The following is a 25,904-nucleotide window of genomic DNA, read 5'->3' on the forward strand; positions in this document are numbered from 1 at the left end:
TCCCACAAGTCTTCCTGCTCCCAGGGGGAAATCAGTGAGCCAGGCTCACCAATTCCCTTTCACAAATTCCCAAAGCTGATGACTTGGTCTTCCACAAAAAACATGACCCCTAAATGTCTTCCCAAGTAGAAGATTTCCATGCAGGTGATCCATGAGCTTACATCTCAGTGGAAATCATAGCAATTTGGGTTTAATTGGTAAAAAACCACATTTAACACATTTCAAACAAGCAAGCCAGGTCCTTCTGAAAACAGAGCAGAGGACTGTCTTCTAAGAAGCAATAAAAACAACAGAGACTTCTGTATGCTTCAGAGAGAGTTAGATTCGAGTACAGGTTAAGCCACTGAAATACATCTTTTCACAGTTTTGCATCTGTAGTGCTCTTTACAGGATGCCAATGGGACTGAATGTTTGCAGGTTATTTCAGAGTCCTACATCAAAAAGAAGAAAAAAGCATATACTGTCTCTTAATTGAACGTATTTGTCACCTATAGAGCATGGTTTAGCAGGTCTTTATCAGAATTATTTTCATTAGCGTGTTAGTTTGGGTTCCAGCTACTTAAAAATCTCCTTTGAAGGATAATTAGAGATCAGAAACGTGTTTGTTTGGAAATGGCAGAAGGAGAGATCACCAGGAACATGCCCCTACACGTCAACGAGGTGTATGCTCATTAGAGTTCAGAGTACAGAGTGGTTATGTTGTAATTTATTGATTGCACCAGCACATCGACTTAATTTGCTTGATGTATTTCAAGGTGCAGCCCCTCATTCTCCTGTTTCTGCTCACAGGTGCTGGGAAATCCAATGGCAAATGCTAACAACCCTATGAACCCAGCAGGAAATCCCATGGCTTCTGGGATGACTACCAGCAACCCTGGAATCAATTCCCCTCAGTTCGCTGGACAGCAGCAACAGTTTTCGGCCAAGGCAGGCTCCACTCAGCCGTACATACAGCAGGGCATGTATGGGCGCCCCAACTACCCTGGGAGCGGAGGCTTTGGTGGCAGGTAAGATTCCCTTGTGTGAGCTAGAAGATCATAGAATTATGGGATGGTTCGGGTTGGAAGAAACCTTAAAGATCATCCAGTTCCAGCCTCTTTGTCATGGGTAGGGACACCTCCCACCAGACTCGGCTGCTCAAGACCCCGTCCACCTGGGCTTGAACACTTCCAGGGAGGGGGCATCCATAACTTCCCTGGGCAACCTGTGCCAGTGCCTCACCCCCGTCATCAAAATAGAGGTAAACAGTTGATGAAGCTTGTTCGAGTGACCTGGCAGAAGTGTCGTGGGCTTACTGTAATTACATGAAGTTTCAGTAGCTGTTTTACGCTGGTTAACTGAAGTGCACACTGCTTTTACAGCTTTGGAGATCAGCTACCCAAACGGCCATGAAATTCATCACAGTAAATGGAAATTGCTTAGGTCAATCAATTAGCTCTAATAAACCCCCAAAATAAAGTTTTAATTAAGAGAGATTGTTAAACAGACCACAGGCTTAGGAATGATTAACATTTAATAAGGCAGGGATGTGAAAGGTATTGATATAATTTCTGCAGGCATACAGAGGAATAAGCTCAAGTATTCAGCAAAGTAGGTTCCTGTGTCATTTCTGCCCAAAGACTTTCTCCGCAGCAGGAACTTGAAAAGAATCGGGGGTGAAGATGTTATGCCTAAGATAGGTGGTCAAGCTGTGTATTTATTTTGGAGAAGTAAATGCTGTGTTAATGAAATAATTCAAAACTAATAGCCTGGGGTTTTTTACATTTTGATTTTCTGTGCCTGGGCTTTCTAAGCTGGAGGGGGTTTGCGTCACCACCTCTTCTTCTGAGAGTGGTGAGGCCCTGGCCCAGGTTCCCCAGAGAAGTTGTGGCTGCCTCATCCCTAGAAGTGTTGAAGGCCAGATCAGATGAGACTGAGCAGCCTCATCGAGTGGGAAGTGTCCCTGCCTGTGGCAGGGGAGTTAGAACTGGATGGGCTTTAAATTCCCTTCCAACCCAAACTGTTCTATGATTTTGTGATAAACAAGGGTGGTCACGTCCACTTAACTGAAACCAGTACTGATGGTCCCTCTGCAAAGCCTGCTGGAAAGGCTGTTGGCAGAGTAAGTCTGGAGTGAATAGTATGAGTGTGGGACTTGGGGCCAACTTCTCTCTCCCTTCACCTCTGCCACTGCTCCCATGACTGAGCTTGAAGAAGGCAGAGAGTTCCTTTAGCTTTAACATCCCTAAAATTGGTACGGTGTACTTGCCTGTATTCATGAAGATAGCTGATGCCTTGGAGTGGGAAAGGCATGGATTAGCTTATTATATCTTATGATCAATAGGAGAGCTGGTTAGGAACTGCAGAATACATTGTCTGGGATCTAGTAGAACTGGCAGTGCTAGGTCATCCCTGGCCTTTCTGCTGAGGTCTAAGGAGGAATGCTTTTGCAACACTGGAAATACACGTTATGATGCACCGCTGAGGCAGATGAATATGCTGCTGTGGAGGAAGCTCTCTGTTGATGCTGCAGTGCAGCCTGCCCCTACAATGGAGTGTGCATGAACTTTCAGGATTTCAATTCAACTTTGCAGTGAGCTGCAGAGCTGCAGAGCAGCAGCTCACTGCCTCCGAAACGACTGACAGCGATGCCTTGCAATCCCAGTCGCAGCCCTATGACTGCTGCACCTGAGCAGCACTTGTACCTCACGTACGCACCTAATTCCCCATCCTGCTGGCTTTCGTTAGGCATTGAGACCTGGGTTTGGAACACTTCCACATGAGGATCACACTGACGTTCAACACAATATCTACCAGGCACATCTTGATTCTTTCTTTTCCTTTTCTCCCCTGTTAGTTACCCTGGAGGCCCGAATACCCCTGCAGGAATGGGGATCCCACCCCACACGAGGCCACCGGCCGATTTCACGCAGCCAGCGGCTGCTGCTGCCGCTGCTGCAGTTGCAGCTGCCGCTGCTACAGCAACAGCTACAGCTACCGCCACTGTGGCAGCGCTCCAGGAAACGCAGAATAAGGACATGAACCAGTATGGACCGGTAAGAGAGCAACTCTTATGTCTCCATACCTGCCCAATATGGACTGTTACGGGAGCTGGGCTGTACTCCTCCTCCTCTGTTTATTAGAGTGCCTACTCTTATATGTTAATGTGCATGAGCATGGTTATAAGTGCTTCTGAGGAACTACTGGAATGTGTGTATGTAGGTATGAATCCATCTCATGTGGTTTTCCCCATAAATCTTGCCTAGCTGTATTTCGTCATTTGGAGATGGCCCCGTAAAATAAATGAAGATTACTCAAAGGCACAGCTGCATCCGATGTGATGTATTACTGCTACCTTGGCCTCCAAATTTGAGTACCCAGTGAAACGTTCCAGATTCTTGGAATAGGTTTTATACCACTTGCGTAATTGTTTGTTTTGCCAACTACAGTTGGTTGTTTGGGACTTTTTCCCTTCAAACAAGGCAACAACAGTAGGAAAGAGATTTACCTTTTAATTATGTTGAACAGCTATGCAAGACGTGCGTTTTTGGGGATACGTAGCTTCCAGCATGTCATTACTTTGTGTAATAATTTTTTTGTTAAAATAAACAAGGGTTTGATCAGTTCAGGTTTTTTCTTCCTTAGCTTTTTTACCTCTCTTAGTTTTGAAGAGTGTGCACCGACATGCCAAGTGATGTAAAGAAGCACGGTGTCTTAGATATTGTCGTGTCATGCTGTATTTACACACCCAGTGTTCAACCTGTTACATTACAGTAACAGACTAGGCAATTTAAATGGTTTAATTGCTCACCTTAGACTTAGGTCTGCCTGACTCTCTTGTGCCTTCTACAATTCTGATTGAGTTTTTATTGTAAGTGACATCACTGCTCATCAAATGTTGGAGAACTCTGAAGGAAAATGCGACATAAATCCTCCCTTTCTCCCCTCCCCATGAAGCATGCTCAGCTCCCTCCTCCCATTTTAAATGCATGTCGCATTTTATTCTTTTTTTTTTTTTTCTTCTTCTTCCGTTGAAGGTTTGTTCCTCTTTCCAGATGGGTCCAACTCAGGCTTACAACAACCAGTTTATGAACCAGCCTGGTCCTCGTGGCCCTGCTTCTATGCCAGGCAACATGAACCCAGCAAGCATGGGAGCAGGAATGACGCCTTCCAGCATGAGTGGGCCACCCATGGGCATGAACCAGCCTCGGCCTCCTGGAATGAGTCCCTTCAGCACCCATGGGCAGAGGATGCCTCAGCAAGCCTATCCTGGCCCACGGCCCCAGTCTTTGCCTATACAGGGCATAAAGAGACCGTACCCAGGAGAGGTAATCAAAGAAATTCTGGTTTGCGTACACTATTATTTTGACTGAAAGTTGCAACGTGCTGGGTAATGCATGGTGTGCATTACCTATCCCTGTAAGATAGGCCCATCCATGTTATAGAAAGGTGGCTGCTAGTCACTTCTCCCAAGTGACAGGCGATAGGACAAGAGGAAATGGCCTCAAGTTGTGTCAGGGAAGGTTCAGATTAGGCATCAGGAAAAAATTCTTCACCAAAGGTTTGTCACATCCTGGAACGGGCTGCCCAGGGATGTGATAGAGTCACCATCCCTGTAGGGATTTAAAAAACAGGTGGACAGGGCTATGATTTAATAGTGGACAGGTATGGTTGGCCTCTATGATCTCTAAGGTCTTTTCCAACCAAGCAATTCCATGATCTTTGTTCCAATCGTGATAGGAATACTGCCATTACAGTATAATGGCAGTAGCTCTTCCTTTTTAGCTTCTGAAGTACTCAGGTTGGGCCTTGTTATGTTAATCAAGATGACAGTCATTAAAACCAAGAAAGTCCACAAACCAGCTGAGTTCTCAAAGTGTCACTTTGAGATTCTAATGCTGGATGGTGACTCTGTAGACCCTAAGCAGACTTCCTTCACAGGAGTGGGTTTATTTAATGTGACAACTTAAAAGAGATGTTGAAGGTAAAATACTTCCTTTGAGCCCAAACATATGTGATCTGCCTTTCCTTGGATGGTTTTATTGTTTTAAAGAAATAGAGTGCATACGTTGTATAAACACCAATAGTAATAACATTTATTTTAAAGACCAATTGCTTTCCAAACTTCTTGAGGCTTGATTTTCATAGACACTGAGAAGAATATAAATCACAATGAACTCGAATCCCTCTGTGTCAGCGTTTGTCTAATATAAATTTATTTGGAGTGTGGTATTCTGTCTACGTTCCCGGGCTCTTATATGAGTTCTGAGTGGCTTTGTAGACAACATTATATTGCCATTGACTTGTATTTTAACCTTGGGCAAAACAATTAGGGTCAGAATTTGAAAGAGATTTAGACAACCAAAGATTGAGGCAGACGAGCTTTTGGACCTTAAAAAGTACCAGTGCAGTTTTGGGCTGCATCAAAAGAAGTGTGGTCAGCAGTGTGAGGGAGGTGATTCTCCCCCTCTACTCCGCTCTTGTGAGACCCCACCTGGAGTTCTGTGTCTGGTTCTGGTATCCCCAGCATAAGAAGGATATGGAACTGTTGGAGTAGGTCTGGAGCTACATTTCCTTTCTGATCTACAAACTACTTCTTTTTTTTTTTTTTTTTTTTAAATCAGAAATATAAAAAGTTACATGCTTTTGTGGGAGGTGCTTCTCTGGGAAGACTTTTCCCTCTCTAAATACTGCCACTTACTCTACAATTAAGAAAACACAGAATGTGGTTTGTTCAGATCATTTTTCATTGTGAGTGAATGTTCCCAAGAAGTCGATGCTGAACAATGCCCTAAATGTTATGTCTGGAATTCTGCAGATCCCTTTGGTGCTATTTGCTTGTTGGTTTTGAAAGCATCATTTGTGGAAGCTTCTTATTAATCAGTTAATTTTTTCACATTGACATTTTTATTACCTTTAAAGTTCTAATTTTTATTACTTCAATTCCTAAACTGTAGCGCAGAACCCACTAGCGCTAGCGAGGTGTTCATGACCAGTAAGAACTTCTCCTCAGCCATTAAGGTACTGCTGAATGCTCCAGCACGGCAGTTGTGTTGAGAGGACAGACTTTGCAAAACGGCTTTGCTTCTCTGCTTATTCCAGGTTTATTGGTATTTTTTAATGTTACTTTTTGTGCTTTCATTCTCCATCTGGAAAAGGAATCGCAGGGATGGGGCTGGTAGCACTTAAGATTCTGTTAACATTGCATCTAGTTGTAGTTCTGGTTTCTTCAAACCTGGTGCCCTTTGACTGCAATGTGAGGCTGACCATGTGTGTGTGTTAGGGTACATGGTTATTCTGATCCCAGTTTGGTTTGAGGGACTTCAATACTTTTGAGTGAGTCTTTATCTCCAGCCATCAGGGCCCTGGTTTAGACATGAGTGGCCCCGTGTTCAGGAGTATTCACCCAGAGGGTAGTTTTGTTTATTTTGATTCCACTGTTGAGTGTGTGCTAACAATCAGTTTGAGACAGCTGCTCGTATCAAACAGGTCTTTTGTCTTCTTTCATCTCTGTCATCAAACAGCCGAATTATGGAAACCAGCAGTATGGACCAAATAGCCAGTTTCCAAACCAGCCTGGTCAGTACCCCACTCCCAACCCTCCAAGACCCCTTACGTCGCCCAACTATCCTGGACAGAGGATGCCAAGCCAGCAAAACACAGGGCAGTACCCTCCTCCAACGGTCAACATGGGGCAGTATTACAAGGTAAGAGTTTTAGATGATCGTGTTGTATTCTGGTGAACATTTATGAATGACTTTACAGTAATGACTTAATTGATACTGCTTTTACATAATTAGAGAAAAGAGCACGGTTTTTACTGATGTTTTGCATATCACAGAGTCAAGTCAATCAGCCAAGTCACACTGTAACTTCAGAGCAGTTAATGGAGGACATTGAATGTTTCTGCAGCTTATTAGAGGCTTTTACAAGAAAATGTTGGTTTCGCTTTAAATATAGCATATAAAAAGAAGTGCCTAATGGGATTCAAGTGTAAGATTTTCACCTGTTCATGGCACCCTGCAAGAATGCAACTTTGGAAGTTTGTAATAACAAAATCCCACATTGCAACATCCCAGCTTCAGACCTACAATGGTCACTGTTGGACTAAGCCAGCCCAAATGGAAAAGCTGTTCCCACTGTAGAATTCTTCTTTGAACCGAAGTTTGCATGGCTTTCTCTGACCAATCCCCCCACTTTTCTCCTTTTTCCTCTGTGCTGCTTGTTTTGGGCAGGAATTAAAATTATTAAGATGTTGCCTAAAAGCTGTGTTAAGTAATCATCTTGAGCACTTGCTATTATCCAAACTGGGTTTGTATTGAGACATGGCACTCAGGACATGGTTTAGCAGGCACGATGGGGTGATGATCTTAGAGGTCTTTTCCAACTTTAATGATTCTGTGGTTCTGTGATCTTTGAAGTGACCTTTTGCACACAGCTTCTCCATCGAATATAAAAACAGAGAGGACCATCAGTGCTCTGACCTGCTCCTAAAGTATGAGCTATTGAAGTCTCTGGGCTACATTCTGACGTTGAATGTAGGTTGAGAGAATCCAAGATGTACATTGGTCCTGAACTAGAGTTGTTCTGGTGTGATTGACACAGAAAATTCCATTGAAAAAGAGGGAGAAAACCCAACCCTTTACTATATAGCATCTGTTCTACGTGCAACCAAGCTGTCCATTGTAGTACCTAGCAAAATGCCTGTTGCATCGTGGCAGATTTTGCCTTAACACTGCCAGGAGGAACAGGAGGAGGCAGATCCTCAACTACTGTAATTCCAGCGCACTCACTTAAGCTAAAATAACAACAGGTCTTTTTGAAGTTTTTAAGTGACAGATTTTTTTTAATACATTTTAAATGTGTTTATTTTAGATGTGGTTTCAGTTTTTTTGTTTACAACATGGTTCTAACAGGGAATCTGTGGTCTTTCCCATGCATCCCCTATTTTGTATTCAAATATCAACCATTCTGGAAAGAGTTAGAAAATAGGAGGGGAGATTTAGAAACTGGGGAAGGGCTCTTGATCAAGGAGTACAGGGATAGGATGAGGGGGAATGGTTTGAAGCTGGAAGAGGGGCGATTTCAATGAGATCTTAGGAAGAAATGTTTTCCTGTGAGAATGGTGAGGCACTGGCACAGGTTGCCCAGGGAAGTCATGGCTGCCCCATCCCTGGAGGTGTTCAAGGCTCGGTGGGACGGGGCTTTGAGCAACCTGATTCGGTGGGAGGCGTCCTTGCCAATGGCAGAGGGATTGGAACTGGGTGATCTTTAAGGTCCCTTCCGACTCAAACCATTCCATGATTCTAAGAGACTGTGTTAAGAAGGAACGGTATCTCAGCTAGGGGAGAAATTCCGGCTTGCCGCAGACAGGACGTGAACCTTTGGATTGTAGTGACTGTGGAGATGTGTTAAGGAAAAGAGCAAAGATAGTTGGAAATATAAGTGCTTAAAATTTCAGAATGTAGCTCTCATGTATGTTCCTATATCCTAGACTGGCAGCACAGCATTTAGATACAGAATCAGATTTGAAGTCCTGGTACTTGGACTGTCTGTAGAGATTTTTATCTCCTGATACTTGTGTATGTGCTCATGGTACACAAGCCTCTACAAGAGGATGCCACGTACTGCAGTTTTGTTTAATGTCAGCTTCTTTCTCATCATTATTGGTTTACTCTGTTAACTCCAACTGTCCTCCTGATTATAAGAAACATCACCCGTGGTATTTTTTGTAGGCTATACCTGCTATTTGTACTTAACAGTCCTTTTTCTCTTAGTTTGTCTGGTTGAGCAGCAAACTAGGAGCAGAATGAAGTTGTAGGTGTCCAGGATGAAAGACATCCCCTGACTTCCAGAGCTTTCATTCTGATTAGATGAGTTGGACATGGGTGGGAGAAAGGATAGATGGAAGTAAAAAGGACACAGACGTTCTCATTGCATGTGTTTGGATTTTGTTTCTCATGAAGGCTTTTGTGTACTGGGGCTATTTTGAGAGGAAATCAAAGAGATACGAAGGGCTGGGTGGGTTGGGTGGGGTGGAAAAAGCAAAAGTGTCCGGTTGGTTTTGGAAAGGCACATGATGAGCCTCTTGGCAGCCTTGCTTGTACCTGGTCATTGCCTGAATTAAGCAGGGTAGGCTGCTCGTTTCAGTTCCAGCTTTGCTCTCCTAGTCTGCCTCTTCACCAGAGGCCTCATGGGGGATGTCCTGTGGTTTCTTGTCCTTCCGGTGATGGAGGGGCCTCCCTACCTTGTTTGTAGTCTTTGGTGTTTAAGAGCAGTACTGTTCACAAGGCTTATTCTTCTTCTTTTCAGCTTGCAATAACAATGTGATGTTATTTATTTTCTAGCCATCAAGGCCTGTACCTGTGGCAAATTACCCTCATTCACCTGTTCCAGGAAACCCCACGCCACCTATGACTCCAGGGAGCAATATTCCTCCATACCTGTCACCTAACCAGGATGTCAAACCACCATTCCCACCTGACATTAAACCAAATATCAATGCTTTACCGCCGCCTCCAAGTGAGTAGCAAACAGAATGCCCTCACAGTCAGCTGTTGTCCCTCTGTTCCCTGCCGCATATGTTTTGGAGTCAGGAAATCAGCTCTGATTGCTGCTCTGAGAGAGGCTTGGATTGCTGAGTTGTCATGGATGGCCTGCACCATGCAGACTTCCTAGAGCCAGTGGACAGGAAAGAGAAAGATTGCTGTCCCCTCCTAAAAGAAGGTGTTGGAAAAGCTCTTCCAGGCTAAGCTTGTAAGGATTTTACTCCTGAAGTATTCCTTTGAATTCCTGAGGATAAAACACTTGATTTTGTATTGTGTTTTTCGTGTTTGGTAGGCTTGTTTATTGTGTGAACTTTCACTGTGGTGTGTTTTGTTCAAGGGCAAAGCCATTCATTGAACATCACTGCAGAACAGTGTAAAATGTGAATATTTATAGCGGTGTCTCTATTGTGATCCATACAGTCTTCTTCATAATATTCAGTCGTATGCCAAAAATTGATATATGTTCCTTTCAAAGCCACTCAATGTCACAGATACATTTGGCTGGGAACGGGGCAGGAATAACAAGATCTGTCTGACTGTATGCTTGCGCAGGTGTTTGAGGTTTTGAAGTGACTGATGAACAATAGGAGATATCATTTACCAGGGAACTGGGAGAACCTTTATGTTCTCTGTAAGATAAGTACTGCTGCATTAGCATTCTGCAACTGGTGTTTGGAGTTAAGCACAGCTGAAAAATGGAGTAGAAGAGGGTGGCTTGTATATTATTTGGGCAAGAACACAGCATTTAAAGATGTTTGGACTTCATAGATCAGCTGTAAGTTGCCACAAAATCTCATGTTATGAGACCAGACAGTAACAAAATGCCAGAGTCTTGGGTCGTTGGGTAGTTTAGCTGATGGAACTGTTGGAACTAATTGGGTAATGGTGATTCCAGTTCAAAGCAGGGGAAATAAGCATTATCCCACTTTGCCACAATTAAGAGCTTTGTTGCCAGTCTTCTGCCAAGAGAGGAAGCATGGACACAGAACCTATCCAGTAATAAAAAACAGGAGTTCTTGCTATGCCTGGTTTCTGTTTGTGGCCAGGATGCTAAGGTCCTAATATTAAGCATGGGAGAGCAGAAGAGCAGAAGACTGTTGGTTGTAGCCCTGTGTCAGTTAGATGATGTAACTACTTGGGATTTCTTTTTCTATGTTGATGAACCTTCTAAGTTAGACCACGTAGCAGATCACTATGCTGTTTGTTACTGTCCTGTATAAATATTCACATTGTTATTGCACCGCAGATACTAAAGGGAAAGTTCACGCTTTCTCTCCCTCTTCGATCCCAGCCAACCACAACGACGAGCTGCGTCTGACGTTTCCTGTGAGAGACGGTGTCGTACTGGAGCCCTTCCGGCTGGAGCACAACCTCGCAGTCAGTAACCACGTCTTTCACTTACGGCCCACTGTTCATCAGACGCTGATGTGGAGGTAAGCTCAGCCTCGCTGCCTGGAAGTCTTGCGCCCAGGGCAGGCCAGGTGAACCTCATTTAGGTTTGTCACGGATTTCACTTTAAAAGTTGTGTCACAGATAGGAAAAATCCCCTTTACACTTGCAGACGCTCTCACTAGTCACGTTCCAAAGATGAGACTTTCTAAAATGCTTCCTGATCTGTGTTGCATCTCCTTGCTAATAGCACACAGTGTGCAGTGTCTGAAAAATCACTGCCACTATTCTGTCCTTTCTGCTCTGGCTGGAATGGGTTTGGGATGTGCACAGCCGACACCAGTACAAACTTCCATCTGTGAGATTCTGAAGTCCGGGGTGCTTTGTGGGCTGTGAAGTTTTAGTTGCAGGATAAACTGTGCAGGGCTGTTACAGTTTGTGCTTAAATTAAGTGGTGCAGGGTATTTAATAATGAAAAATAACACGCTACTGAAGGACTTGGCTTAGAGGCTTGGTAAAATCATTCGGAAAGACAACTGCTTAAATGCTCCAAGCTTTAGAAAGTAAATTCCTAAATTTGCCCTCTCCTGTGCGTCCAGAGATAAGGTGAAGTCAGAAATATTGGAGCATAGCTTGCTGCATATAAAGGCTTCTGGTTTTTACTTACAGCGAGTACAGAGGAGTACTTTTCCTAGGTGGTATTCTCCTCCATGTAATGTAGATCTGCATAAATTATTCCAGGACCACCATGCTCCTGGAGGGGCTTTAGATCAAACATCAGTCAGAGCATTGACCTTTTTTATTTGTATACTTTCAAGTACCATTCAATAACTTGGTCTCCTCATTTTGTTCTTCTCACAAAGTACCTCAGTGTTTGTCTTGGCTGCTGATTTCATTGTTTGAGCCTGTCTCTGTGCTTCTGGATGCTGGGCAGTTCCTCAGGATCTCATAGGGAGGTTTTTTCACAGGTGTAGCATCCAAGATGGTAAAATAGAGCATCTTAAAGCACGTTTTCCATTATGCCTGCCTCAATTTCAGTTTCTGCCTGAGCCTAGACCACATAACTACTGACCTTAGTGGGAGTGAGAACTTGTAGCTTCAGCTTTTTCTTGTGTGAGGACCTTCCTGTTCACTGGAATCCACTTGAGACTTCTAGTTCCATGGTGTGGAGGGCATGGGGTGGGCAGAGGGGTGCGCTCAGTTCCCTGCCCCAGGGACAGACTCCATGACTGCGCCTTGATGTGGGGTGCAGGAATCCTTGCTCCCATGGTGCCTCCCTACCCTGAGTAGCCTGGAGGCTCGAAAGGAGGGCAGGCAGACCACATCTAATAATTAACACCTAACTTTGAGGTCAGTTATTGCTTACTTGCATTTCATTAGCATGGAGTACTCATAGCAGAGGGAGTTTTGGCAGTTATTTGCCGGTTCTTATTAATAAGTAATCACTACTGGGGATTGTGCTGGCTCATTCAGTAGATTTATAGTGCTGCACTGAGGCATGAGGCTGTTTCTTAATATCTGTTCTTTCTTCCCTAGCTCACCAAACACACAGCCTTTATTTAAACTTATTTTAATGGAGACTCGTAGGTAAACTGCACTCAGGTCTGCTGCTTTGAAAAGCTCGTTAATAGCGGGGAGAATGGATAGTCCTGTAATGAAGTCATTTCACAGTTAACGCGGGGCTGGATGGATTCCAGAAAAATGAATTAGTCACATGTGTGGATGGATTTTGGTTTTACGAAGAATGGTGGAATCAAGCCAATTCTGAATATTTGTCTGCCAGTTAAAATGTTCGGCAAAACCCTCTCACATGGACACACATAATGAATAGCAGCACAAATGTTTTTCTCCCCGCTGGGAACTTTTCATGCTTATGAGAAAGGTTGAAGGCAGGGAAAATGTCTCCTTGAAGCTGGTTGAGTCTTAGCACTGCTCGGTTATTAATAACGTCCCACAGTGGAAACACCATGAGCTAAAAACACGAGTGTCTCCTGAGCTCCATCACCACTCTGGGACATTCAGCAGGCCTGCTCAGAGTGATAGAATCATAGAATGATTTGAGTAGAAAGAGACCTTAAAGCCCATCCCATTCCAGCCCCCTGCCATGGGCAGGGATACCTTCCACCAGACCAGGCTGCTCAAGGCCCCATCCAACCTGGCCTTGAGCAACTCAAGGGAGTGGGCATCCAGGACTTCCCTGGGCAACCTGTGCCAGTCCCTCAGCACCCTGAACATGAAGAATTTCCGCCTTATATCTAATGTAAGTCTTCCCTCTTCCAATTTAAAGCCATTCCCCTTATCCTATCACTCCATGCCCTTGCAAAAAGTCCCTCCTCGGCTTTCTTGGAGGTCCCCTTCAGGTAGTACCAGAATGCTCTAAGGTCTCCTCTGAGACCCCTCTTCTCCAGGCTGAACAACCCCAACTCTCTCAGCCTGTCCTTGTAGCAGGGGTGCTCCAGCCCTCTGATCATCTTCGTAGCCTCCTCCAGAACTGTTCCAACAGTTAGATATCCTTCTCATGTTGGGGGTTCCAGAACTGGACACAGTAAGGTTTATATCTGAAGTACCAAGTCTTTCTTCCCTCTGGGTTTCTTATGAGGCGAGAGACTCCAGTGGATCTTGCAATGACAGCTTTCAAAAATTGTTATAAAAACATTGAAAATACAGGCTGAAAGGGCTTAATATAGATGGATTATGTTGAAAGGTCAGGTAATTTGTATTCTACACCTTTGGGTTTTTTTAAAAAAAAAACATGTTTTTATCCAGCTATGCTAAATATTGATGTGATGAAGTCCAGAAAAGGCGATGTTAAGTCAGGATTGAATTCATTCTTTTGGATAAGGAAGGTGGTAGTTAAGGTGATGATCTCCTGAATGAGCTGTTCCTTATAGATCTTACAAAGATCATCTTCCTTCAGGCAAGATGAAGAAATGAGTGCTTAGATTTTGAAGCATAAAAGATAAACATTCAGCTGTCTTTTACTGTCATGAACGGCGGAGTTCTGACATTTCAGTTCAGTTCTTCATGTTCTTTTAAATGTCTTCTTCCAATTACGCATTCCTAACACAAGGTTAACATCTGTGTATGAAACTGAAGTCATAGTCTCTACCCACTTCATTTGTCATTAACTTAATCTCAGCCTCTTCCTTTTTTGGAGGTGTTATAAAACCAATTTTTGAGGAGCTAAATAGTGTGTGGAAGTTATTATTGGAGAGGTGGGAGGAATTAATGCTCTGAAAGAAGGTCTAAATTGGGTAGATTTAATCCACAGCTGTGTTAATATGGAATCACAGAAACATGGGGGGTGAGGTGCAAGGGTCATTTTATCTTACGGTTTACCTATTTCAAGGCAGGTTTAGCTGTATTTTGTCTGGCAATTCATGCAAATACTGTCTTAAATGCTCTGAAGTAGTGAAGTCTTCCATCACATTCATTACTTTCTTGTTCGTAACACGCAGAAAGGACCTATTTGAGGTTGACGTTTTGCCCTCTACAGGATCATTCCATCGTCTAGTTTTGCAAAGTGGTTTGAGTTTTTACCTTGGGAAGTCTTTTATCAGTGTAAAATATTAACAACAACTTTGTGGCATGCTTGCATCATTAATTCGTCATGACTTGCTTCTGTTAAGCACTTGATGAAGGAAGCACCTTACAGCCTTTACTGGCAATAATTCTAGAAAAATAACTTGATTGATAAAGAAAAAGCATTGCCAGCATCAAAATGACCTCCCTCTGCAATGTTAAAGCGAAGTTAAAGGAAGATTTATTGGTTGTTGTACAGGTCTGACTTGGAATTGCAGTTCAAGTGCTATCACCATGAAGACAGACAAATGAACACAAACTGGCCGGCTTCAGTCCAGGTCAGCGTTAATGCAACCCCACTTACCATCGAGCGTGGTGACAACAAGACATCTCATAAACCTCTGCACCTAAAGCACGTCTGCCAGCCAGGGAGAAACACGATTCAAATTACAGTCACAGCATGTTGTTGTGTAAGTACACTGCGCTCACGGCGGCGGCGCCTGATTCTGAGCTTGCTCTTTAGCACAGTTTGCAAATGTTGCCTTAGCTGAAGGAGCCTGGCTCTCGGGTTTTGCCATGCCTTTTTCTGGTAAGATGCTTGTTTGATGATGTTAACACAGCAGGAGTGCTAATAGAGAGATTTTTGCTGCTGATTCATTGCAGAATGTGGCGGTGTCCTTCTGATGCCTCTGAAAAGGCTTGTGGTCTAGAGGAGGAATGGAATTTGATCTCCTGCCTACTTAGCGTGTGCCTGTGTAACAAGGCAGCTGAAGTGTGTTAATGTAGATTATTGTGATGCAGACTGTCATCCGGCACTTTTTTCATTTACTTAGGGTATTAAACTGTTTGGTTTGACATGAGAACATCAAAACCATAATAACTGGTAGTGGGGGTGATTTTTCAGATAGCTTTTCAGATGAAAAACTCCTATTCCATGTTGCAGCGTAGGCCACACAACTTCCCCTGCTCCGTTTTTCTGTGGTTTAGTTACTCTTGGAGATGAGTTCTGTGTTTTTAATGCAGACTATTGCACACATACAGACTGAGCTTTTGACTGTTCTGTTGTTACTGACAAGAAACCAAGATGCTACTGCTCCCAAGGTCGCAGCGCGAGACACTTTGACAAGAAGCCATCCACCTATTTTCCTTTACCTCACGCTGATGTTTTGCCACGTAGTGTTATTTATCTGGTGGGGAAGAGCAGGGGCAGCAGCCTGTGAATTCACAATGAGCTCTGTGTTGGGGAAGAAAGTTCAGTTGGTTCCAGACACGTTGCTAGCAAATCATTTTTGCAATTTCCAGTGTAGTCTGAGGGCAGGCAGGTAGGGAAGACTGTGTCAAAGAATCCAGGGCTTTCCAAATAAGCCTTGATGTCAGAGGTGGATACGTCAGCCCTATGTGTTGTGAATATTAAGGAGGCAGAAAAGGCAGAAAATCTTGTTTTTTTTTTTTTAAAGCCCTTGTATCCGTTCTGCTCCCAGAGCACGGAACAACATACTGCGCAGCATGCAGTATATCCCTGTGGGAGAACGTGTGCGCAGCAGAGCAGAACTAGCTTTTGTATTTAAGCATCTTACAGAAGCCGTGTGTCTGAGGGAAGAACACAGCTGTGTTCAGCGCTGTATTTACCATGTGTGGTTGGTTCTCCTGCTAACAGACTGTATTTCCTTTCAGTCACACTTGTTCGTGTTGCAGTTAGTACACCGGCCGTCAGTTCGCTCTGTACTTCAAGGTCTACTAAAGAAACGCCTCCTTCCAGCAGAACATTGTATCACTAAGAGTGAGTTTTCATTTTGGGTGGACAATGACTTTCTAGAATGCCTGTGTTCAGTTATGATAAGCTTTTTCTACACAAAACTTACTTGCTTATTGAAAACTATAAACTTGTCAGGAATTTCCAGAACATCATGGAATCATAGAATGGTTTGGGTTGGAAGAGACCTTAAAGATCTTCCAGTTCCAACTCCAATGCCATGGGCAGGGACATCATGTGCATAGATCAAATCCTTGGTGTCCTCAAGAGTTGAGGGCTATTCAGGTGGGAGTAACAAAGTACCAAAGACAGAAGCTTAGTTCCTAGTGAGGACTCTTCCATTCCAGGAGAATCTCTCTGACTTCCCCCCATATTTGTTTTTGACTCATCTAAAAGCCCCATGTAGAAAGATGGTTATTTATTTACATGGGGTTGCTTTTAGTGCTTACGTGGTGCTTGATGTGGTTGAGGGTATAGCTGATAGACATGTGACAATTTGTCTGTTCAGGAAAATGTTCCAAATTACAAACAATGCATCTTGGTAGATAAGTTGTCCATTAAATTGGCCCTTAGATGTTGAAGTGTTCGTCTTTCAGATTTCTACATTAGAATTTACAGTACGCTTGTGTTTTCTCACACGTACATATGCCTTCTTCCTAAACAGTAAAGAGGAACTTCAGCAGCGTAGCAGCTTCCTCTGGCAACGCAACACTAAATGGGGAAGATGGAGTAGAGCAAACTGCTATTAAAGTATCTCTGAAGTGTCCAATCACATTCCGGCGGATTCAGCTCCCAGCACGGGGTCACGATTGCAAGCACGTACAAGTGAGTAGATGTCAGTCTTGCATTATTCCCTCAGCTGCATATTTACAGTACCTTGAGCTTGGTTATCATATGAGAGAACCAAGCCATGTGGGATTTCTTTGTGTCTAACAAATAATTAAATAGTAAATATATGTTCAATGTAGAGGGAGGAAGTAAGTTATTTGGTTTAGTTTTCAGATCTAGTACACTTTTTTCATTAGCAGTTCTGCTTTTGTCCAGCTGATTTAATTAATACAATGTTTTCCCTTATTTCCTCTTCTTTTCTTTCCCCTTTTTTTTGTCCCCTTTCTGATACCTAGTGCTTTGATCTGGAATCTTACTTGCAACTGAACTGTGAAAGAGGAACTTGGAGGTGTCCAGTATGCAAGTAAGTGCAATTATACTACATGAAATGCCGTTGTACATGATTTGACTCGATTTCTATTTTGTCTTCCTTTAGATTATGAAGTATAAGCAACTCCCACACAACAGCATGCTGTGGCAAAAGAACAGATATTCTGTTCTAGAGTTGGTTTTGTATCATTTCAATGTTGTGATGTCCAAATTACTGAACTGCAAATATGTAGATGATAAAATGCTCAGCACCCAGCTGAACATTAAGTAAAAATGCTAAATCACTGGCTCAGGTACCGTGCATAGAGTCACGTAGATCTGCAGTTAACAACAGTGTTCAAGGAGAGGGGGAATTTTGGAGACTGCAACATTTCCCAGTAATTAGGTAGGAAATGAAGTTGGATCCTCCAAGGTCAGAGTCGGCATCGAGTGCAAATTAGAGTGAGAGCAGAAAGCAGCAAGGATTCCAGTCCAGAAAACAGATGATTTTAAAAGCAGTAAACATTTCCGAGGAGCAGAAGTTTGAAGTGATTGCTTAAAGGAAAAGAGGGATACCTTGGCATACTTTCAAACTTGTGTTTTGACCAGAGGGCTGGAATACTGTAGAAGAAAGGGAACAGAAAGCTTTGAAGTCATTACAGACTGCCCACTCTTCCATTTAACTGGGCAGAAAGAATCATGGAATGTCTGCAGGCCAGCTCGGTGTCTGTAACTTACTGCGCTCAGTCCCCAGGGTTACAAGTTGGTTTCAGCCTCAGCTGAGGAGCCAGGACTCTTCAGCTCAAGCAGCTGTAGCTGCAGCAGCTTGTGCTTTATGTCTGCAAGTCTCCAGTCCTTTCCCTGCTGTGCCAGCTGCTGTTGACTATAAACAGGAGTGGAGATTGCCCATTCTGTGTGACTCTGTGGATGCTGCAGGCGTAAGACGATCTTGTTTCAATGCCTATCCATGACTGATATGTATCCTGAAGTGCAAATCCTTTCTCTGAACTACTTGAATCTTTTTTGTCTTATAAGTTCAGCTATAAAGGTCACAAGAATTGGATGTCTTGCTTCTTAATTTATGTATTCCTACATCCAGGCCAATATTTTTGCCCTATTCCTCTGACTGTGAGCCCTAAAACTCAGATCTAAGTGCCTGTGTAACTAAATCATTTTAGTTTTTGTTTCCCTCTGCCCCCATCTGTGCTGATTCTTAATTAAAATAGCTGTAATACACAGTTACTTTGAAGCCATATTGCTGTGTAGCGCAAAAAAAGCAAAGATCCAACTTGAAAAAAAAATAGTACAAGCTGATGTTCACAGGAGAGATCTGCTGTGTTTGAAAAGCCTTTAAATTCACAATATATTTTATTTTAAAGAATTATTTAAAGGATCTGAACAGCTCATGGACACACATAAATAGATGTATCCTTATCTGTTTGATGTAGGATACTGTTATCCTGGTAATGCAAATGTAGAACTAAAACTGTTTGCCCCAAATCACTCCTAAGTTATGTGGTGCGCGTTGTAAGTTAGTGGATCTCAGTCTGCTGGTTTCATCACTAACCTGTCCTCCCATCCCTCTCATACACATGTGCATCACTTTTCTAACTTGAGCATCGTTTTTTTTCCCTTTCCAGTAAAACTGCTCTGCTTGAGGGCTTGGAGGTTGACCAGTACATGTGGGGCATTCTGAACGCTATACAAAAGTAAGTGAGCTTCCTCATTTCTGATATCCAAGACTAAGCAACAAGGAGATATGTGAATGAGTATTGAGATAGTCACGCCAAAGCAGGTCTTGGTGATTGAATTTGAATCTTTTTTTTTCGTGGCTCCTCAGTGGAGTTGTTCACAGTGATACAGTGAATCGGTTTCCATCGGGTTAATGGATCTTGTTTGGTTTATCTCTTGATGGCAGCCTCACCAGTGAAGCAAGGGGAAGAGCGGGAATGGAGGATTAGATGCTTTCTCATATGTACAAGCTGTGCCTCTGATTCACGTGGGGCAGACCACATAAATATGTTTGGATTTCACTGTGTGGATACACACAGAAACGTGCTCTTAAAGCTGCCTTGTATAAACTTGCTTTTGGCCACATTTGAGGAATGAAAGATCTCGTGGCTGTATTATGCTAAAGTGTTTCAGAACATTCATGCAGATTCTTATGGAAACTTCAGCAGAACAAATTAAAAAAAAAAACCTACAACAATTAATGTGCTAAATTTTCACATTATTTTACAGCTCAGAGTTTGAAGAAGTTACCATTGATCCAACTTGCAGTTGGAGGCCCGTCCCTATAAAGTCAGATATCCACATCAAAGATGACCCAGATGGCATTCCCTCAAAAAGGTTTAAGACCATGAGTCCAAGCCAGATGATCATGCCAAATGTGATGGAGATGATTGCAGCTTTGGGTCCTGGCCCATCACCTTACCCATCCCTACCTCCTCCTCCAGGAGGCAACAACTCCACTGATTATGGAAACCAAGGTTAGTTTCACAGCTTTGTGCATCCAGGAACTCGCTCCAGAACTCAGTGGTTCACGTATATCCCTGCATCTTCTCAGAGAGATGCATAAGGAGAGTGAGTATAGGGCTGCAATTCTGAAATTCTGCATCAGTCTTTCATTTAAGATTCATCTGTTTAGTGGAAAGTGTATTTTAGCAAGGAAGTTGGTGCTTGTCATATTTATTGCCATGCACCCCTCCCTGTATCAACAAACTTCGTATAGTACCTTATATATTCATGGCCTGCCACAGTATACGTCTTTCTTTGTTTTTTTCTGTCCGTTTTCCTTCCGTTCCACTCTCATTCAAGCAAAGACTCCTAGTGCTACAGAAGTAGAGAATCTGTCCCATTAACCCTGCTCCTTGGGCCACTGAGTTTAACTCGTGGCCAGATGGTGACATTTGTTAGGCCACTCAGAAAGTGGATGGCTTCTAGAGAGCTTTTCATAGAATCAGAGAATGCTTTAGGTCCGAAGGGAGCTGTGCAGGTCCACACCCCCCCTGCAGGAGCAGGGATGTCTTTATCTCGATCGGGTTGCTCAGAGCTCTATCCAACCTGGCCCTGAATGTTCCCAGGGATGGGGCCTCCACTACCTTCTTGGGCAACCTGTGCTAGTGTTTCATTACCGTCACTGTAAGAAATGTCTTCCTTACATCCAGTCTAAATCCACCTTCCCTTAACCTAAAACCATTACTCCTCGTCCTTTTAACTGCTTTGCAAATACATTTGCATTAGAAAAATGCTTTTGAGTTCCTCCACCCATATGGATACAGGCAGTGGGGGCACGTTTTCAACTGACTGGTGTATTGTGAATAACTCAATATGGGGACAATTCTGAAAATATGAAACCAGAGACTGTTTCTTTTGCAAGTAATATGATATGACTCAGTTCAGCTCTGGGAAAAGACCAACTGTTCGCACCACCAGAATCCCCAAATTGATTACAAGGTGATATATGTGCTTTTTGCAGCGTTGGAAGAAAAATATAGATTGCATGCAAAATATGGCTAATTTGCTCCAGCGACTGCAAAACTGATGACAGATGATAAAACTTTTCAGGTTTTCAAACAGATGAATGATTACTATGAGAAAGCCAAGAGCACTGAATCACAAATCTTTCACTCGTTTAGTAGGAGTGAAGTGCAGTCAGAGCATGAGAGAAGAGCCATCTATCCTTCATCATCTTCCTAGCTCACGATTGGAATCAGACCAGGGTAGTGCCATGAAGTGGGATTTAAGGTTACAGCATCACAGAGTGACCTGAGTTGGAAGGGACCTACAAGGATCATCGAGTCCAACTCCTTTCCCTGCATAGAGAACCCCAGCATTCACACCATGTGTCTGAGGACATTTCCAAAGGCTTCTGGAATATGTCATGCTTGGCACTATGCCTGCTTCCCTGGGGAACTGTTCCAGTGCTCCACCACCCTCTGGGGGAAGAACCTTTTCCTAATATCCAACCTAACTCTCCCCTGGCACATCTTCCTGCCATTCACTCGGGTTCTGTCATTGGTCACTAAAGAGATCAGGGCCTGCTCCTTCTTCTCCCCTTGTGAGGAAGCGCTAAACTGCTATGGGGTCTTCCCGCAGTCTCCTCCAGGCTGAACAGACCAAGTGACTCCAGCCATTTCTCATATGCCTTCCCCTCTATACCCTTCACTAACTTCATAGCCTCCTCTGGACATTCTTAGTAGCTTTAGATCCTTTTTATACTGCAGCACCCAAAACTGCACACGGTACTTGAGGTGAGGCTGCACCAGTGCAGAGCAGAGTGGGTTTGTGTAATGATTGCTGCCTGAACTGTTATCTCCATACGTTCCTCTGTGGATGCTGTGGCAGAGGTCGTTATTGCTTCTCAGAGCCCTGACTCATCCTCAGCAGGAGAAACCCACACTGTCATATACAATACACACATCTGTGCAGAGCACCAGACTGTCCTCAATGTCTGTGCAGCTCTGTCCCTCAGCATGGGGCACAACCCTCGCCCCAGAGAGGGGCACGCTGCCGCATGGCTGTAACTCCCTGAACATACTGCCTGGCATCTTTATTTTCCATCAATACACACACCGAAGCTTAGTGTGTAGAATTAGGTAACGTCCTCTGATTAACAGCACTCTACAGCAAAGCAGTTGTAGTATGACTGCTATGGTTTATGTGTTTATTTTGGGTTGGATGGTAAGCGTACTAGAGTTTAATTTGCAAATATTAAGTACTCAGTACTCAGTAGCACAAGACCTTGTTCCAGCTCCCCGCTATTAAATCTTTCCTGAGAAGCAAGGCAAGACCAGATATATTCTGTGAGACTCATCCAGCTCGCAGATTAACAGAATGAGAATTAGCAAGGCTCTGCAGTATTTACATGATAGATCAAAGCCCTGACTTCTTTCAGAAATACTCTTACATGGCTAATGACTTCTATTCCTCTGAGATTAAACTTCTGCTTGTGAAGCTGTGCTGAAGAGCAAATGATGCAGCTACTTCAGTTTGTCAAGCTCCCTCCTTAACTTGAAAGTTGAAAGCTGCTGCACTTCGGCTGAGAAACTGCAGCCTCTTCGTGCAAACTGCAAAGCAACTCTATTATGTCAGAGCTCAGCATCATCCAGTTCAGTTGTTTATACGGAATAGATCTGCACCTTTAGTTCAGGTTCTGCTCTTTGTAGTAAATAAGACACCAGAGCTGGTATCTCAGTTGAAAATGTTAACAGAGGGAATCTGGTAAAAGAAAAGAGTACAGAGAGTAAAATCTCTGTGCTGCGATGTGTGATTGCTTTCAAATTCCGGTGAAGCTCACTGGGCTGTGGTGAAGTGGATCAGAACCTACTGACCATGGTCGTACAGCACTTGTCCTGCAGAGCAGCAGAGGACTCCAGGCCTTGTTGCTAACTGGTAGATGTGTGGGGGTAAAACTGGATCATTTATTAGGAATTGGTGTGGAATTTTGGTGCTTTGGAGAACACTCTTTCAGGTTGAAGTTGGGTGGATTTCATGAAGTTGCTAGTTTTATATCATGAGCATGCATATCCACGTGCTGAAACACAAGCCACAGGCAGTCAGTTGGTAACTCTGGAAATGAGAAGAATGAATGTGTCTCCAAGAGGAGAAAACTGTGGTTGTATTTCCAGACAGTCATGTGAATCTTATTAGATACTGTAGGAGCAAGGAAAGCTACATCACAAACCCCAGTTAGACCTGAAGGCCTCTTCTGCATTATCTTAACAAAAGCTGCCTGTCTGTACTAAAGAAGTACATACTATGAAGAATGCAATGCAATGTCATGCTATGAAGTGGGACTGTGGTGTTTTCATGATGCACTTCTGTAGATTGGCTTCATCAGAAACAAAACCAGTGCTAAAATTGTATTGAGTGCATAGACAGCAGTAGCACGAGTGTCCTGTATAGCATTTTGGAGTGGGGTAGTCAGTCATGGCTTCACTGAGATTCTCCCAGATGCAAATATTCTGAGTTATTACAGCAGCCAGCATGTGAAAGCTGAGTGCCGTCTTCTCCTCCCTGTTTCTCCAGCTCCCTCCAGCAGTGGGGAGTGTGGTGTTGTCACATTCAGCATCATGATCACCCTGTGCTGTTCAGGGAGGTGCCACTCTGTGCAGCTTTTACACAATAACTCTGAGAGATCAGTGTTGGGAAACAAGTTTCTTTCATATCATGTCTGTCTCTGTTTTAGGCAACAGCTACCAAGGCCATGGCAATTTCGACTTCCCGCATGGGAATCCTGGTGGCACATCAATGAATGACTTCATGCACGGGCCACAGCTGTCGCATCCCCCGGACATGCCGAGCAGCATGGCAGCTCTTGACAAACCTCTCAGCCACCCCATGCAGGAATCTGTAAGTAATGGTGCTGCGGACATTGGTTTTCCTTTGTGGGGGTAAGGAGCTCTCAGCCAGCTCACGGACCTGCCTCGTGAACTGCTCTTACTTTGTGTGGATTCCTCACTTTGGAAGCTCGCGAATTAAAGTAGAGCTGAGAAAGGCCAAAAATGCCATTTTTAGTGTTGGGCCTTTTGGAGAAGCATTTCTGAGCTTTTTAATGTGTAATCTAAGCTTGTTTATCTGAAAGAGACGAACCTGGCTTGGTGTGCTTGTGTAATCACTGTGCTTCGCTCTGACACCTGAAAAAAACTGGACTTCTTTCCCTAGGCCAGCAAGGTCCTGGAATAACCAGCAGACAGCTGGTTCTAACAAGACACTGACTGACTTCAAAGCAGGAACAATATCTTTCCTGGCTTTGTCCCCAAGGACAAAAATTGCATCAAAGCGTTTTGAGGGGGAATTCTACCCAAGAAGCATGAAAGGCGCCTTTAAGCTGTTGGGAATAGGTCAAGGCTCTAGATTTCTAGGAGAGACAGTGGCACTGTGTGAGTGTATCAGTGTGAGAGCCTAAAAAATGGAGATCCTGTAGGTCTTCAATGGAGAGGCAGAACTGCAGCTTGCTCAGAGCACTGAGTTGTATACACAAATCTTCATGTATCTCCAGAAAATGCAGTGTAGAAAATGCAGCAGCTGGGGGATAGAAAAGCTACCAGCAGCTTGGAGCTCATGGGCATGGCTGGTTGTATTTTCAGCTTGGGGTGGGGAGGTTGTACATCCTTCTATGTTTGTTTCAGTTACAGGGCAGGGACTTTATAGTGTACTGTTACTGCACAGGAAGGATGTTTAACTTGACGCGTCATCTGTGCCATGTATTTAGCGAATACTCGAAAGTACAATCTCAGAATGTAATGAGGAAACGTGGTAGCAGATGCTCAGCAAAAGCCTACTCGGCCCGTGTCTTCTCTAGCTGGCAGCGAGTTTTCCAAGGAGGATGGTAAGAAATAAGGAGAGAGTGGAGAGACATTTCTTAGTATAGATTGGAGAGAGCCCAAGTAACAAGATTGTCTGCAAAGGAAGAGTCCAGAAACCATGACAACTTTACCACTTTACAGGCTAATAAAGGACAGAACAAACATGCTGCAAACTTAATTTTATGTTGACAAATTACACAGAGCCAGCTTAAAGAGCAGTCTGAATTATCAGCAACAGAACCAACTTTACAGTACAGAACCGTACATTCAGAACCCTCACACCAGAAGGATGGTATGTGATCCAGAGGAACCTGGACAAACTGGAGAAGTGGGCCTGTGTGAACCTCATGAGTTTCAACAAGGCCAAGTGCAAGGTCCTGTACCTGGGTTGAGGCAATCCTCAGTTTCAATACAGGCTGGGGGACAACATGATTGAGAGCAACCCTGCAGAGGAGGACTTGGGGGTGCTGATCGATGAGAAGCTCAACTTGAGCTGGCAATGAGTGCTTGCAGCTCAGAAGGCCAACCATACCCTGGGTTGCATCAAAATAAGTGTGGCCAGCAGGGTGAGGAAGGTGATTCTCACCCTCTGCTCCTCTCTCATGAGACCCCACCTGGAGTCCTGTGTCCATTTCTGGAATCCCCAACATAAGAAGGATATGGAACTGTCGGAACAGGTCCAGAGGAGTCAACAAAGATGATTAGAGGGCTGGAGCATCTCTGCTATGAGGACCCGCTGAGAGAGTTGGGCTTGTTCAGCCTGGAGAAGAGAAGGCTCAGGGGTGACCTTACAGTGGCCCGCCAGTACCTGAAGGGGCTACAAGAAAGCTGGGGAGGGACTTTTTGCAAGGGCATGGAGTGATAGGATGAGGAGGAATGGCTTTAAATTGTAAGGGGGAAGATTTAGATTAGACATTAGGAAGGAATTCCTCATGAAGATGAGGGAGGTGAGTCACTGGCCCAGTTTGCCTAGGGAAGCTGGGGAAGCCCCCACCCTGGAAGAGTTCAAAGCCAGGTTGGATGGGCCTTTGAGTGCCCTGATCCAGTGGGAGGTGTCCCTGCCCATGGTTTGGAACTGCATGGGCTTTAAGTTCCGTTCCAACACAAACCATTCTATGATACAGTAGTGAGGGGAAACCATACTAACCTGAGCCACTCACAGCTGCTTTCCTTTGGAAGCCATAGCAAACTATTCTGTGCCTTCTGTACCTCACACCTACTTCTTGCCTTAGTCAGTTAACTGCTGCACCTTTGCTGTAGTAGTTG

General features: G+C 43.9%; 1 protein-coding gene across 8 annotated transcripts in view; it reads left to right on the forward strand.

Annotated features, from left to right (window-relative positions):
- ZMIZ1 (zinc finger MIZ-type containing 1) overlaps positions 1-25,904 on the forward strand; it is a 362,798-nt gene that overhangs the window by 327,960 nt on the left and 8,934 nt on the right. For 5 of the 8 annotated variants that reach the window (XM_054070990.1, XM_054070994.1, XM_054070989.1 and 2 more), the window contains 13 exons: positions 790-1,007; positions 2,837-3,035; positions 4,017-4,307; positions 6,504-6,686; positions 9,327-9,501; positions 10,774-10,960; positions 14,698-14,908; positions 16,113-16,218; positions 16,856-17,016; positions 17,316-17,383; positions 18,969-19,037; positions 19,570-19,817; positions 23,519-23,682. In XM_054070990.1, coding sequence (XP_053926965.1) covers positions 790-1,007; positions 2,837-3,035; positions 4,017-4,307; positions 6,504-6,686; positions 9,327-9,501; positions 10,774-10,960; positions 14,698-14,908; positions 16,113-16,218; positions 16,856-17,016; positions 17,316-17,383; positions 18,969-19,037; positions 19,570-19,817; positions 23,519-23,682 — 2,280 coding nt within the window. The remainder of the gene's footprint in view (positions 1-789; positions 1,008-2,836; positions 3,036-4,016; positions 4,308-6,503; positions 6,687-9,326; positions 9,502-10,773; positions 10,961-14,697; positions 14,909-16,112; positions 16,219-16,855; positions 17,017-17,315; positions 17,384-18,968; positions 19,038-19,569; positions 19,818-23,518; positions 23,683-25,904) is intronic. The other 3 variants (XM_054070991.1, XM_054070993.1, XM_054070997.1) reach the window with 3 other exon arrangements.

The sequence above is a fragment of the Cuculus canorus genome, chromosome 7 (genome assembly GCF_017976375.1).
Source record: "Cuculus canorus isolate bCucCan1 chromosome 7, bCucCan1.pri, whole genome shotgun sequence".
Taxonomy (NCBI): Eukaryota; Metazoa; Chordata; class Aves; order Cuculiformes; family Cuculidae; genus Cuculus; species Cuculus canorus.